The sequence below is a fragment of the Hemiscyllium ocellatum genome, chromosome 15 (genome assembly GCF_020745735.1).
Source record: "Hemiscyllium ocellatum isolate sHemOce1 chromosome 15, sHemOce1.pat.X.cur, whole genome shotgun sequence".
NCBI lineage: Eukaryota > Metazoa > Chordata > Chondrichthyes > Orectolobiformes > Hemiscylliidae > Hemiscyllium > Hemiscyllium ocellatum.
The window spans coordinates 2,722,986-2,738,550 of record NC_083415.1 but is presented as its reverse complement, the minus strand read 5'-3'; the positions used below and the strand labels follow the sequence as shown (position 1 = coordinate 2,738,550).

The following is a 15,565-nucleotide window of genomic DNA, read 5'->3' as shown; positions in this document are numbered from 1 at the left end:
TAGTCAGTAGTTAGGAAGGCAAATGCAATGTTGGCATTTATTTTGAGAGGACTTGAATATAAAAACAGGCTCTATCAGGCTCTGGTCTGGCCACATTTGGTGTATTGTGCACAGTTTTGGGCCCTATGTCTCAGGATGGATGTACAGCCCTGGAGTGGGTTCAGAGAAGTTTACAAGAATGGCCCCAGGAATGAAAAGCTTAACTTATAAGGAATGTTTGAGGACTCTGGGTCTATACTCAATGGAGTTGAGAAGGATGAGGGGGATCTAATTGAAACTTACAGAATACTAAATGGCCGAGACAGAGTGGATGTTGGGAAGATGTTTCCATTGGTAGTAAAGACTAGGGCCTGAAGACATAGCTTGAGAGTAAAGGGAAGACCTTTTAGAACAGATATAAAGAGATTCCCTCATAAGCCAGAGAGTGGTGAATGTATAGAATTCACTGCCACAGAAGGTTGTGGAGGCCAGGCCATTTAGTATATTTAAGACTGAAATAGATAGAGTGTCAAGGAGATCAAGGGGTACAGGGAGAATGGGGTTGAGAAACTTATCAACCATGATTAAATGGTGGAGCAGAATCAATGGTCTGAATGGTCTAATTTCTACTCCTATGTCTTATGGTCTTATTTTCCTGCCTTTGTCCCATTACACTTGATTTAAGAATCTATTTCAGCCTTAAATATACTCAATAACCTAGGGTATACTGCCCTCTGCAGTAAAATCCATAAATTCACTAAGTAGTAGCAAATTACTTCAGATACTGGAATCTATACTGAAAACAACAAATACTGGCGATCACAGTGCATCAGTCAGCATCCATGGACAGAGAGCAAGCTAACGTTTTGAGTCTAGATGACTCTTCATCACAGCTGATGTGAAGTGTCAAGGGTGCAGCAATTATGCTATTGTTGAGGGTGGGGATGGAGTGTAATGTGCTGGTGGAGAAAGGATGTTGGTAGTTCAGATTAATTGATCAGAGTGTGACAATGGCAGAACAATGCTGTGTCCAGCTACCAGACTTGAAAGAACAAATAGTAGGGGAATGGGGGAGAGGGCATGATAATGTAACAAGTAAAGCTAAAAGAAAGGGAATTGGTTCACAATTTGGAGGTGTCAGTATTGAGTCCAAAAGATTGTAAAGCGCCTAGTCTGAGATGAGATGTTCCTGCAGTTTGCCCTGTGATTCACTCGAGACTAGCCTGCTGAGGACAGTCAAGTGAGCATGCAAGCAGGATACTTTGTTAAAATGACTGGCTAAGTGAAGGTTGGGATCTTGCTTGCACACAGGTGTCCTGCAAAGTGGTCACCCAGTCTGTGTTTGGTATCTCCAGTGTAGAGTAGGCCACACATTGGGCACAGCAAATACAGTACACAAGATTGGAGGAGGTACTGGTGAAATGCTGCTTCACCTGGAAAAACTATTTAGGCCCTTGGATGGTGAGCAGGGAGGAGGTGAAGGGGCAGATATTGCATCTTCTGTGGTTACACGGGAAGGTATTGTGGGAAAGGGGATGGTGGTGTTGGTGATTGATGAATGAATTAGGGGGAACAGAGGCAACAATATCTATGACATGCAGACAGGGGAGTAAAGGGAACATGTGTTTGGTGGTGGCATTTTGCTGGATTTGTCCAAAATGGCGGAGAACGATCCTTTGACTGCAGAGGCTGGTGGGATGAAAAGTGAGGAGCTCTTCATACCCCACGTCCTGCGACGATTCTTACCCATTCTCCCTCTGTCATAACTTTTTGGATGATGCCACCTTCCAAAACAGTGCTAGTGCCATGGCTTATTTCTTCTGTAACCGGGGTTTCCTGCCCACTGTGGTTGACAGGGCCCTCAACCGCATCCGACCTATCACCCATGCCCCTTCCCATCAGTCACAAATAGTGTAAGCAGGTCCCCTTTGTCCTCACTTTTTTTTCCCACCAGCCTCTGGTTCTAGACTGTCCCACAACAGGAAACAATTTATCCACAACTAATCAGTCAATCCTCTAAGAATATTACATATTTCAGTAAGTTTGCTTTTCATTCTTCTAAGTTCCAGTGAGTACAGGCTCAATCTAGTCAACCTCTCCTTGTAAGGCAATCCCTCCTGACCCAGGTCAGTCTAGCAAACCTTTTGTAGACTGCCTCCAATGCCACCATATCTTTCCTTAGATAAAGTTCCAAAAGTATTCACAGTATTCAACCTGTGGTACGATTAGAGTCTTGTATAGTTTTAGCAAGACTTCCCTATCCTTATTCTATTCCCTTGGGGAAAAACAGCAAAAGCTTTTTTGTGATTTATGCATGATTATTCCCATATCCTTCTGTGCAGTAGTTTTCTACAAGTCTTTCTCCACTTGCATAATACTTGGCTCCTCCGTTCTTTCTTGGGTCCCCAAATGATCCTTCCACATCCCACAGAAATTTACCTGTACCTCCACAAATGTCATCTTCTGTACCCGTTGCGCCTACTGTGATCTCTATATTAGGGACACAGGACACCAAATTGCTGATCGTTTCAGATAACATCTCTGGGACACTCGCACCAACTAACCCCACCGCCCCGTGGCTGAATACTTCAACTCCCACTCCCACGCCACCAAGGACCTACAGGTCCTGGGTCTCCTCCATCACCAAACCCTAACCACCTGACGCCTGGAGGAAGAATGCTTCATCGTCCGCCTTGGGACCCTGTAACCACACGAGATTAGTATGGATTTCACCAGTTTTCTCATTTCCATTCCCTCCATGTTGTCCTAGTCCTAAGCCTCCAACTTGGCACCATCTTCTTGACCAGTCCATTGTCTTTCCCATCTATCTGCTCCACCCTCCTCTCTGACCTATCACCATCTCCCCACTTTTATCTACCTATTACATTCTCAGCTACCTTCTCTAGTTGCTCTTGAAAAGGTGATGAGCTGCCTACTTGAACTGCTGTAGTCCATGTACTGTATGTACATCTCCTGATTTATTCTCTGTTCTACCATATAGCTACTGCTAGGGGGCCGAGAGACTACTACTGCCTGTGTCTTCTTCCCCATTTTATTTCTTACCTCCACCCATATGGATTTTAAATCTTTTGATCCAAGATGATTTCTTGCTATCGTACTTATTCCATTTTGTACAGACAGTTCTTGCCACCATAATTTCCTTCCTGCATGTCCTTTAGAAAAATCTTATATACCTGAATAATTAGTTCCCTTGAATGAAATGTTTACTGTTACAAGAATTATATAAGTGAAGGAATTGAAATGTATTTTTTATCAATGAGTGTGTTTTTATAATAAAGGCTGTAACGTACACTTCGAGTGTTATATTATTTAATCTCAGTATGCCACCTGAGGTCTGCCCACGGTGAATACTTGATGAATTGGCATGGTAGATGTAAGAGTGAAGGATGATGGGGTGAGTTGGGGTTGTAAAGGGGAATGGAGGTGGGCAAGAATGGGTTGGCATGAAGAGTTATGCATTGAGTGGAATGCCTTAATATGGCATGGAGAGTACGGGAGGCTAGGAAGAGGACCACCAGTTAGCATGGAAGATAAGAAGCATTATGGGGAGTGATGGTAAAGAGGGAATGAGAAGTTATTTGGAAGCAGTGGAACAGTGGTAATATCAGTACTGTAGTAATCAGTACAGCAGGCTAATGTTCTGGGGCTTGGATTTGAAACCCAGTGTGGTAGATGGTAAAATTTAGTTGAATAAAAAAAACAAAATCTGTATTTCAAAGCTAACCTAACTGTTGCTAATTTTTATGAAAACGTGAAACAAAATGGAAAATGCTGGAGAAATTCAGCAGGTCTTGTAGCATCTGGAGTGAAAAACAGAGTGAATGTTTAGAGTCCATTAACCCTTCAGAACCATTTAACTTTAGGGAATGAAATCTGCCATCCTTACTAGGTCTGGCCTACACCTGACTCCAGACCCACAGTAATGTGATTGACTCCTAAATGGCCTTCTAAAATGGTGTGGAGAGTCAATCAATTCAAGGGCAGCTAGGAATAGAGTACTACTGATTACTACAGTACTAATATTACCACTATTCCACTACTTCCAAATAACTTCTCATTCCCTCTTTACCATCACTCCCCATAATGCTTCTTATCTTCCATGCTAACCTGTGCTCCTCTTCCTAGCCTCCCGTACTCTCCATGCCATACTAAGCCATTCCACTCAATGCATAACTCTTCATGCCAACCCATTCTTACCCACCTCCATTCTCCTTTACAACCCTTATAACAATGTATTGCCAACTTATCCCCATCATCCTTCGCTCTTCCACCACCTCCAAAAAGACCCCACCACCAGGGATATATTTCCCTCCCCACCCCTTTCCGCCCTCCGCAATGACTGTTCCCTCCGTGACTACCTGGTCAGGTCCACGTCCCCCTACGACCAACCCTCCCATCCTGGCACTTAACCCTGCCACTGCAGGAACTGTAAAACCTGTGCCCACACCTCCCCCCTCACCTCTATCCAAGGCCCTAAAGGAGCCTTCCACATCCATCAAAGTTTTACCTGCACATCCACTAATATCATTCATTGTATCCATTGCTCCCGATGCGGTCTCCTCTACATTGGGGAGACTGGACGCCTCCTAGCAGAGCGCTTTAGCGAACATCTCCGAGACAGCCGCTCCAACCAACCACACCGCCCCGTGGCCCAACATTTCAACTCCCCCTCCCACTCTGCCGAGGACATGGAGGTCTTGGGCCTCCTTCACTGCCGCTCCCTCACCACCAGACGCCTGGAGGAAGAATGCCTCATCTTCCGCCTTGGAACACTTCAACCCCAGGGCATCAATGTGGGCTTCAACAGTTTCCTCATTTTCCCTTCCCCCACCTCATCCTAGTTTCAAACTTCCAGCTCAGCACTGTCACCATGACTTGTCCGGACTTGTCCGACCTGCCTAGCTCCTTTTCCACCTATCCACTCCTCCCTTTCCTCCCTGACCTATCACCTTCATCTCGCCCCCCCCCCACTCACCCATTGTACTCTATGCTAATCTCTCCCCACCCCCAACCTCCCCAAGCTTATCTCTCCACGCTTCAGTCTCTCTGCCTTTATTCCTGATGAAGGGCTTTTGCCCGAAACGTCGATTTCGCTGCTTGTTGGATGCTGCCTGAACTGCTGTGCTCTTCCAGCACCACTGATCCAGAAGCTAGGAATAGGCAACAGATGGTGGCCTTGCCAGCAATATCAACATTCCATTATAAGAGTTAAATGAAAATTGGGTTGGCATAGAACAGGCATGGGGAATTTGGAGAGTTGAGAGCTAGAGAGATGTTTTATGTTCCATTTCTTTATAATTTTGGACACACTGTTGCAGAACAATGCTTGCCTAGCCCAATTGCACATCTCACATCTCTCATTCACAGGCCACTAAGCCTGACTCCCAAGAAACCCTAGCACACAGAACAAATTACAATTTCCAGAACACTTTCTCCTGGATTGGGTTAATGGATCTGGGAAATGTCCTGATGCTGCAGTTCTCAACCCAGGAATGAAAACCTGGCCCTGATTGTCTGTCTGTTATAAGCACAGCCGCTGGAGTCATAGTTAATTGCTGTGATGAATATCTTGCTTCCTATCTCCTGTAAAACAACCTGGGCCCATCTAACAAGCAAATTATCCAGGTTTGTTTTCACCAGAATTCAGAGCATGATATTTGATCACTTTCATCCTTCCTTTTAGCCCTTAGTTAAAGACTCAGACCAGAAACAAAAAAACTCATAAACCTTACATTTCTAACAATATACTTAAAATTTGAAGTCAGTCATATGTTGTGCAAAAGATAATCTGCACCCTTAATCTGTTTTTAATTTGGTTAAAATTAAATCATTTTTCTTACTGTCATTGTTTTTTTAGGTACAAGACCACACAAATGCCCTGACTGTGCAATGGCATTTGTTACAAGTGGGGAGGTGGTGCGACACAGACGTTACAAGCATACCCATGAGAAACCCTTCAAATGCTCAATCTGCGATTATGCTAGTGTTGAGGTGAGTGCAATACTGGGCCTGTGTGACTGCCAAAGAACCCAGTGGTTTTGAAAACCAAGAACAGGTTTTCGTCTTCTCTGTTCCTCTGGTTCCCTAGGAGCGGAGGAGTGAACTGGAGGGTATGGGCTTTCGCAATCTGTCAAATGTGGATGTGACTGTACATTGCTCAGGGATTTCTACATTGTTACATAGAAACATAGAAATAGGTGCAGGAATTGGTCATTTGGCCTTTCAAGCCTGCACCACCATTCAATATGATCATGGCTGATCATGCAATCTCAGTATCCCATTCCCACCCTCTCCCCATATCCCTTGGTTCCTTCAGCCGTAAGGGTCATGTTTAGCTTCCTCTTAAATATATCTAATGAACTGACCCCAACAGCTTCCTGTGAGAGAGAATTCCACAGGATTTACAGAATCTTACTTCTTACACCTTCAGTCTATTATCTGGGCCAGAATGACACCAGTGGTTAAAGTTCACTTGAGAATATAACTTTTAAAAAGTTTTGTGATTTGCATATGAAAGAACTGAAACCAACATGGTCATTCTAAAAGATGAGAGACTTAACAAACGAGGTCTTTTTCAATATATAATTTCAGTTCCATCATACTCTAAACTTTTCCTAAAAATTCTCTGTTTTCAATTTTATACTCCACAATCAGCTGATGAAGGAGCAACTCTCCAAAAGTTAGTGTTTCCAGTTAAACCTCTTGGACTATAACCTGGTGTTGTGTTATTTTTAACATTGTCTCTGTAACATGGTTTATTTATTGTAAACATTGCAGAATCGTGAATAGTTTCGGTGCAGTCATTGTCAGTTCCAGTGCAGCCTTTGTTCATTTCAGCGCGGTCGTTGTCAGTTTCAGTGCAGACATTGTCAGTTTCAGTGTCTGCATGGAAGTTCATTGCTGTAGTAATGGGCACTAATCGCTCTTCCTGAGAAGGACAATTACTGCAGCCCTGACTATTATCACTCTGTAGGAGTTAGTATCAAACTGTTAGCATTTCGATCAAAGGTGTTGGCTGGACCCAGACACATCAGGCAGTATACACTACTGATGTGTATTCTGTCTCCCACCTGCCTTAAACTAATTAACTTGGTTGTGAGTGCATTGTGCTGGCATTCTGGTGGCCCCAGGCAGTGTCTGTGTTTGCTCTGTTGTCTCTCTATATTGTAGTCCAGCGACCATTTTGTGTGTCAAGTGGCCAACTTATGGCTCAGTGGCCATCTTGTGTGTCCATGTACCAAATCCCACCCTGCCCCGTGCCATCTCTCACGTCTGTTATGTACAGGAGAGAGAGAGAAAGAGAGCGTGCATGTGAGAGCGTGTGTGCTTGCATGTGTGTAAGTGTGTGAGTGAAAGAGTATATAGTGCAGTGGGGTCACCTATAGTGTGACATGAAACCAAAGTCCCGATTGAGGCCATCCTCATGGGTACTGAAGTTGGCAATCAGTATCTGCTTGTCCACTTTGCATTGTTGGGAAGCAGATAAACTCAGGGCATGGGACTGAGATATCGTAGCGATTACAGAAATGTGGCTTAGGTATGGACAGGACTGGCAGCTTAATGTTCCAGGATATAAATACTATAGGAGGGCAGGAGAGGTGAGGGAATGGAGTTTTGATGTGATAGCATTATTGCTGTACTTCAGGCGTATATTCCTGGAAATACATTCAGGGAAATTATTTGGGTGGAACTAAGAAATAAGAAAGGGATGATCACCTTATTGGGATTGTATTATAGACCCCCTAATAGTCAGCAGGAAATTGGGAAACAAATGTGTAATGAGATTTCAGTTATCTGTAAGAATAATAAGGTGGTTATGGTAGGGGATTTTAATTTTCCAAACATAGACTGGGACTGCTTTAGTGTTAAGGGTTGAGATGGAGAAGAATTTGTTAACTGTGTACGAGAAAATTTTGTGATTCAATATGTGAATGTGCCTACTAGAGAAGGTGCAAAACTTGACCTACTCTTGGGAAATAAGGCTGGGCAGGTAACTGAAGTGTCAGTGGGGGAGCACTTTGGGGCCAGCGACCATAATTCTATTGGTTTTAAAATAATGATGAAAAAGATTACACCAGATCCAAAAGTTGAAGTTCTAAATTGGAGGAAGGCTAATTTTGACGGTATTAGGCAAGAAATTTCAAAAGCTGATTGGGGGCAGATGTTCGCAGGTAAAGGGATGGCTGCAAAATGGGAAGCCTTCAGAAATGAGATAACGAGTCCAGAGACAGTATATTCCTGTTGGGGTGAAAGGAAAGGCTGGTATGTGTAGGGAATGCTGGATGACTAGAGAAACTGAGGTTTAGGTTAAGAAAAAGAAGGAAGCATACGTCAGGTATAGACATTATACTCCTTAGAAGAGTATAAAGGCAGTAGGAGTATACTTGAGGGAAATCAGGAGGGAAAAAGGGGGATGTAATAGCTTTGGCAAATAGGGCTAAGAAGAATCCAAAGGATTTTTATAAAGACATTAAGGACAAAAGGGTAACCTAGGGAGATAATCGGGCCCTTCAAAGATCAGCAAGGCAGCCTTTGTGTGCAGCCACAGGAGATGGCGAAGATACTAAACGAGTATCTTGCATCAGTTTTTACTGTGGAGAAGGACATGGAAGATATGGAATGTGAGGAAATAACTGGTGACATCTTGAAAGATGTCCATATTACAGAGGAGGAAGTGCTGGATGTCTTGAAACACATAGAAGGGGATAATTCCCCAGTATTTGATCAGGTGTATCCTTGAACTCTGTGGGAAGCTAGGGTAGTTTAAGACTGGGCCCCTTGCTGAGATATTTATATTGTTGATAGTCACAGATGAGGTGCCGGAGGGTTGGCTAATGTGATGCCACTATTTAAGAAAGGTGGTAAGGAAAAGCAAGGAAACTATAGACCGATAAACCTGACATCTGTGTTGGGCAAATTGTTGGAGGGAATCCTGAGGGACAGGATTTACATGTATTTGGGAGGCAAGGACTAATTAGGGATAGCCAAATTGCTTTGTGCATGGGAAATCATGTCTCATGAACTTGATTGAGTTTTATTGAAGAAGTAATAAAGAGGATTGATGAGGGCAGAGCGGTGGACGTGATCTATATGGACGTCAGTAAGGTGTTCGAAAAGGTTCCTCAGGAGACTGGTTAGCAAGGTTAGATCTCATGGAATACTGGGAGAAGTAGCCATTTGGATACAGAACTAGCTTGAAGGTAGAAGATAGAGGGTGGTGGTGGAGGATTGCTTTTCAGAATGGAGGTGTGTGCCACAAGGATCAGTGCTGGATCCATTGCTTTTCATCATTTTTTGTAAATGATTTGATGTGAACATAGGAGGTATAGTTAGTATGTTTGATGACACTATAATTAGAGGTGTAGCGGACAGGGAGAAGGTTACCTCAGAGTACAAAGGGATCTTGATCAGATGGGCCAATGGGCTGAGGAGTGGCAAATGGAGTTTAATTTAGGTAAATGAGAGGTAAATTTCAGAAAAGCAAATCAGAGCAGGACTTATACACTTAATGGTAATGTCCTGGGGAGTGTTGCTGAGCAAAGAGACCTTGCAGTGCAGGTTCATAGCTCCTTGAAAGTAGTGTCGCAGATAGATGGTATAGTGAAGAAGGTGTTTGGTATGCTTTCCATTGTGGGCCAGAGCATTGAGTATAGGATTTGGGAAGTGATGTTGTGGCTGCACAGGACGTTGGTTAGGGTACTTTTGGAATACTGCGTGCAATTCTGGTCTCCTTCCTATCGCAAGGATGTTGTGAACCTTGAAAGGGTTCAGAAAAGATTTACAAGAATGTTGCCAGGTTGGAGAAAGGCTGAATAGGCTGGGGCTGTTTTCTCTGGAGCGTCGGAGGCTGAGGGGTGACATATAGAAGTTCATAAAATCATGAGGGACATGGATAGGACAAATAGACAAGGTCTTTTCCCTGGGGTGGGGGAGTCCAGAACGAGAGGGCATGGGTTCAGGGTGAGAGGGGAGAGATATAAAAGGGACCTTAGGGGCAATATTTTCATGCAGAGGATGGTACGTGTATGGAATGAGCTGCCAGAGGAAGTGGTGGAGGCTGGTACAATTAAAAAGGCATCTGGATAGGTCTATGAATAGGAAGGGTTTAGAGGGATGTGGTCCAAGCGCTAGTAAATGGGTCTAGATTAACTTAGGATATCTGGTTGGCATGGAGGAATTGGTCCGAAGGGTCTGTTTCCGTGTTATACATCTGTATGACTCTGTGAAGGACAATTTGAATAGATTGCAATAAATTTGAGCACATCGCATACAGCATCTCAGATTCCTTGTGTTGAGGCAATTTTCTATAGAATGCTGCAAACATAATGGGGAATTTAATTTGTAGCAGAAAGGTCAAATGAATATCTGTTTCATTTTGCTACCAAATGAAATGCACTGAAAATAATATGGAGCTTCCAGGTAACTATTTAAATTGTCAATGCTTTAATCATTTACTCTTGGATGGTGAGAACTGTTTCCTGCATGCCCAAAGCAAAAGATGTTATCATACTTTTAATAAATAATGTCTTGTATGTGTCTTCAAAATTAACTCAAAATTAAGGTACAAAACAAAAATTGATGGAAAAAATCAGCAGGTCTGGCAACATCTGTGGAGAGAAATCAGAGTTAGTGTTTTGGGTCCAGTGGCCCTTCTTCATAACTGATGGTTGCTCGGAAAAAGGTGTTTTTGCATGGCGGGGGGGCGGGGGGGGGGGGGAGGCGCGAGCGCCGGGTTAAGGAGTAAATGGCAGCTGGAGATAGAGCTCAAAGAGAAAGATGGTTGGACAGAAAGTGAATAGCCGTCAGCCTATTAACAGTGGGTTGTATGTACACTCCTTTGTCTGTTCAACTCTTGCTTTGTCTTCAAAGGATATTAGATCAGGACAGGGAGGATACAGTTATTGTGGACCATGTTGAATCAACAACATTGATAATAGATCCTGTTCAGGGAATATCAGGAATTAAGAGCAAAATTAAAGAACATCTCTGGATTATTACCCAAGCCACGTATAAATTGGCATAGAGTAAAATTGGCAAAGTAGAAGTAAACACTAAGGGAATGGGGGATAAAGAGGCTCCATTTCAGTTTTGGGACTGAAAAGATGTGTACTGTTGAAATAAGTTCCACCTTAACTGATTGGGATCAGTGTCTTAGTGGAAAAGCTAAATAGGGTGGTCACAAGGATTTTAAATTAATAAATGAGGAGGAGAGGGCTCTGGGGAGGTAATACAGTCTCAAAATCACTCTGTAACATGACAGCGGAGAACCAGTCAGGCATCCTATTTCAGATACAGCAGATAATGGCAAAAGTTTAAGTAGTGCCAATTGGCACAGGGATAAGAAAATAAGGGAAGTAAACACGTGGCTAAGGGATTGCTGTGGGAAAGAGGGATTCCACTTCATGGGGCATTGGCATCAGTTTTGGAACGGGGGGATCTGTACCGTTCTAGCGAAGAGGATAAATAGGTGGTTAATAGGACTTTAAACTTATGAGTTGGGGGGAAGGGAAAGTGAAAGTGACAGGGAGTATGGAGTTAAATGGAAAGATAAGCAACAGGATAGCATATGTGCAGGCGGATTTAAACTCGAGACAGACTGGGAAAGCAGCAAAAAGGAAGGATAACTTAGGACATCTTATGACTTCCACTATCTCTAATGATAAAGTTAGCATTAAGGCACTTTACCTGAATGCTCGTAGCATTCATAACAAAGCAGATGAACTAATGGCACAGATCATAGTGAATAATTATGATGTGGTAGACATCACAGAGACGTGGTTACAGGGGGTCAGGACTGGCAGTTAAACGTCCAAGGATTTTCAACTTTTCGAAAAGACAGGGAGGTGGGCAGAGGGGGTGGGGTTGCCTTGTTAGTCAAGAACAAAATTAAATCTATGGCACTGAATGACATAGCGTCAGATGATATGGAGTCTGTGTGGGTGGAGTTGAGGAACCACAAAGGCAAAAAAACCATAATGGGAGTTATGTACAGACCTCCTAACAGGGGTCAGGACCAGGGGCGCAACATGTACCGGAAAATAGAGAAGGCATGTCAGAAAGGCAAGGTCACGGTGATCCTGGGAGACTTCAATATGCAGGTGGACTGGGTAAATAATGTTGCCAGTGGATCCAAAGAAAGGGAATTCATGGAATGCTGACAGGATGGCTTTTTGGAACAGCTTGTCATGGAGCCCACAAGGGAGCAGGCTATTCTGGACCTAGTGCTTTGTAATGAACCAGACTTTATAAAAGATCTTAAAGTAAGGGAACCCTTAGGAAGCAGCGATCATAATATGGTAGAGTTCAGTCTGCAGTTTGAAAGAGAGAAGACAAAATCAGATGTAATGGTGTTACAGTTAAATAAAGATAATTATGAGGGCATGAGAGAGGAACTGACAAAAATAGACTGGAAGCAGAGGCTAGCGGGGAAGACAGTAGAGCAAAAATGGCAGGAGTTTGTGGGTATAATTGAGGGCACTGTACAGAGGTTCATCCTCAAGAAAAGAAAGACTATCCGGGGAGGGATTAGACAAAGGAAGTCAGGAAATGTATTAAAGAAAAAGAGAGATCCTATAAAGTGGCCAAGAGCTGTGGGAAATCAGAAGATTGGGAAGGCTACAAAAACGAACAGAGGATTACAAAGAGAGAAATAAAGGAAGGAGAGGATCAAATATGAAGGTAGGCTAGCCAGTAATATTAGAAATGATAGTAATAGTTTCTTTCAATACATAAGAAACAAACGACAGGCAAAAGTAGACATTGTTGAAAATGTGTTGCTGGTTAAAGCACAGCAGGTCAGGCAGCATCCAAGGTTCCTTGGATGCTGCCTGACCTGCTGTGCTTTAACCAGCAACACATTTTCAACTGTGATCTCCAGCATCTGCAGACCTCATTTTTTACCCAAAAGTAGACATTGGGCCACTTCAAACTGATGCTGGAAGCTAGTGATGGGAGATAAGGAAATAGCAGGAGAACTTAACAAGTACTTTGCGTCAGTCTTCACAATGGAAAACATGAGTAATATCCCAACAATTAAAGGGAGTCAGGGGGCTGAGTTGAGTATGGTTGCCATTACAAAAGAGAAAGTGCTAGAAAAGCTAAAAGATCTTAAAATTGATAAATCTCCTGGCTCCGATGGGATACACCCTATAGTTCTGAGAGAGGTGGCTGAGGAAATAGCGGAGGCATTGGTTGAGATCTTTCATAAGTCACTGGAGTCAGGGAAAGTTCCGGATGATTGGAAGATCGCTGTTGTAACCCCCTTGTTCAAGAAAGGATCAAGACAAAAGATGGAAAATTATAGGCCAATTATCCTGACCTCGGTTGTTGGTAAAATTCTGGAATCCATCATTAAGGATGAGGTTTCTAAATTCTTGGAAGAGCAGAGTCTGATTAGAACAAGTCAACATGGATTTAGTAAGGGGAGGTCGTGTCTGACAAACCTGTTGGAATTCTTTGAAGAGGTGACAAGTAGGTTAGACCAGAGAAACCCAGTGGATGTGGTCTGTCTAGACTTCCAAAAGGCTTTTGATAAGGTGCCACATGGGAGGCTGCTGAGCAAGATGAGTGCCCACGGTGTTCGAGGTAAGCTACTGGTATGGATTGAGGATTGGCTGTCTGACAGAAGGCAGAGAGTTGGGATAAAAGGTTCTTTTTCGGAATGGCAGCCGGTGACAAGCGGTGTCCCGCAGGGTTCAGTATTGGGGCCGCAGCTGTTCACATTATATATTAATGATCTGGATGAAGGGACTGGGGGCATTCTAGCGAAGTTTGCCAATGATACGAAGTTAGGTGGACAGGCAGGTAGTACTGAGGAAGTGGGGAGGCTACAGAAGGATCTAGACAGTTTGGGAAACGTGGTCCAGGAAATGGCTGATGGAATTCAATGTGAGCAAATGCGAGGTCTTGCACTTTGGAAAAAAGAATAAAAGCATAGACTACTTTCTAAACGGTGAGAAAATTCGTAAAGCCAAAGTACAAAGGGATCTGGGAGTGCTAGTCGAGGATTCTCTAAAGGTAAACATGCAAGTTGAGTCCGTGATTAAGAAAGCGAATGCAATGTTGTCATTTATCTCAAGAGGGTTGGAATATAAAAGCATCGTTGTGCTACTGAGACTTTATAAAGCTCTGGTTAGACCCCATTTGGAGTACTGTGTCCAGTTTTGGTCCCCACACCTCAGGAAGGACATACTGGCACTGGATCGTGTCCAGCGGAGATTCACGGATGATCCCTGGAATGGTTGGTCTAACATACGAGGAACAGCTGAGGATCCTGGGATTGTATTCATTGGAGTTTAGAAGATTAAGGGGAGACTTAATAGAAACTTACAAGATAATACATGGCTTGGAAAGGGTGGACGTTAGGAAATTGTTACCGTCAGGCGAGGAGACTAGGACCCGTGGACATGGGCCTTAGAATTAGAGGGGGTCAATTCTGAACAGAAATGCGGAGACATTTCTTCAGCCAGAGTGGTGGGCCAGTGGAATTCATTGCCGCAGAGTGCAGTGGAGGCCAGTACGCTAAATGTCTTCAATGCAGAGATTGATAGATTCTTGATGTCTCGAGGAATTAAGGGCTACGGGGAGAATGCTGGTAAGTGGAGTTGTAATGCCCATCAGCCATGATTGAATGGCGGAGTGGACTCGATGGGCCGAATGGCCTTACTTCCACTCCTATGTCTTGTGGTCTTATAGGCTTATAGTATATTGATTATGCTAAAAGGCAAATAATAAACAGGTAAGTAAAATGTCATTGCTGAGGGACAGCTTACAATGTATCGCTCAGGTGAGAGTTCTAGATGCAAATGCAGAGAGAGGAAGGAATACACTGGAAATTAATTGAGCTGCTGGCTCAGCTTCACATTGGAGATTATTGAGACATAGCTGCAGAATGGTCAGGTTTGGGAACTAAGTATACCAAGTTAGGAGGTTTTCAGAATGGACAGGGAAAATAGCAGAGGGGTGGAAGTGGCCTTACTAATTCAAAACAAATTTACTTAACAGGTGAGGCAGGATATAACAAAGGGGAAATATCCAGTGAAGACTGTATGGATGGAACAGTAAAGGATCTGAACAGTAGTAGGTGTTGGGTACAGAGCTAGTACAAAATTTTATAAATGCAGAAATTAGAAAATTAGATAACAATGCCTGAGTAGTAATAATAGGGGATTTTGATTTTTAACACAGATTGGGAGAGGTAGACAAATACTTGACAGAAAGGGAGTGAATTTGCCCAGGATATTTTCCTACAAGCAATATTGGATTTAATAATAAGTAATGGGCCGGATTTAATTGGTAACCTAATTAGATTAGATTAGATCATTTACAGTGTGGAAACAACAAGTCCACACCGACCCGCCACCTACCCATAATCTAACACTAGAGCAATTTAGCATGACCAATTCACCTGACCTGCACATCTTTGGACTGTGGGAGGAAACCCCCGCAGACACGGGGAGAATGTGCTAACTCCACACAGTCGCCTGAGTCGGGAATTGAACCCAGGTCTCTGGCACTGTGAGGCAGCAGTGCTAACCACTGTGCCACTGTGCCGCCCAATTGTGTG

At 43.4% G+C, this 15,565-nt stretch overlaps 1 protein-coding gene across 1 annotated transcript in view; it reads left to right on the top strand.

Annotated features, from left to right (window-relative positions):
* Nucleotides 1–15,565, top strand: part of LOC132822634 (transcriptional repressor CTCF-like) — a 70,423-nt gene that overhangs the window by 28,163 nt on the left and 26,695 nt on the right. The window contains exon 5 of the mRNA XM_060835881.1: nt 5,858–5,991. Coding sequence (XP_060691864.1) covers nt 5,858–5,991 — 134 coding nt within the window. The remainder of the gene's footprint in view (nt 1–5,857; nt 5,992–15,565) is intronic.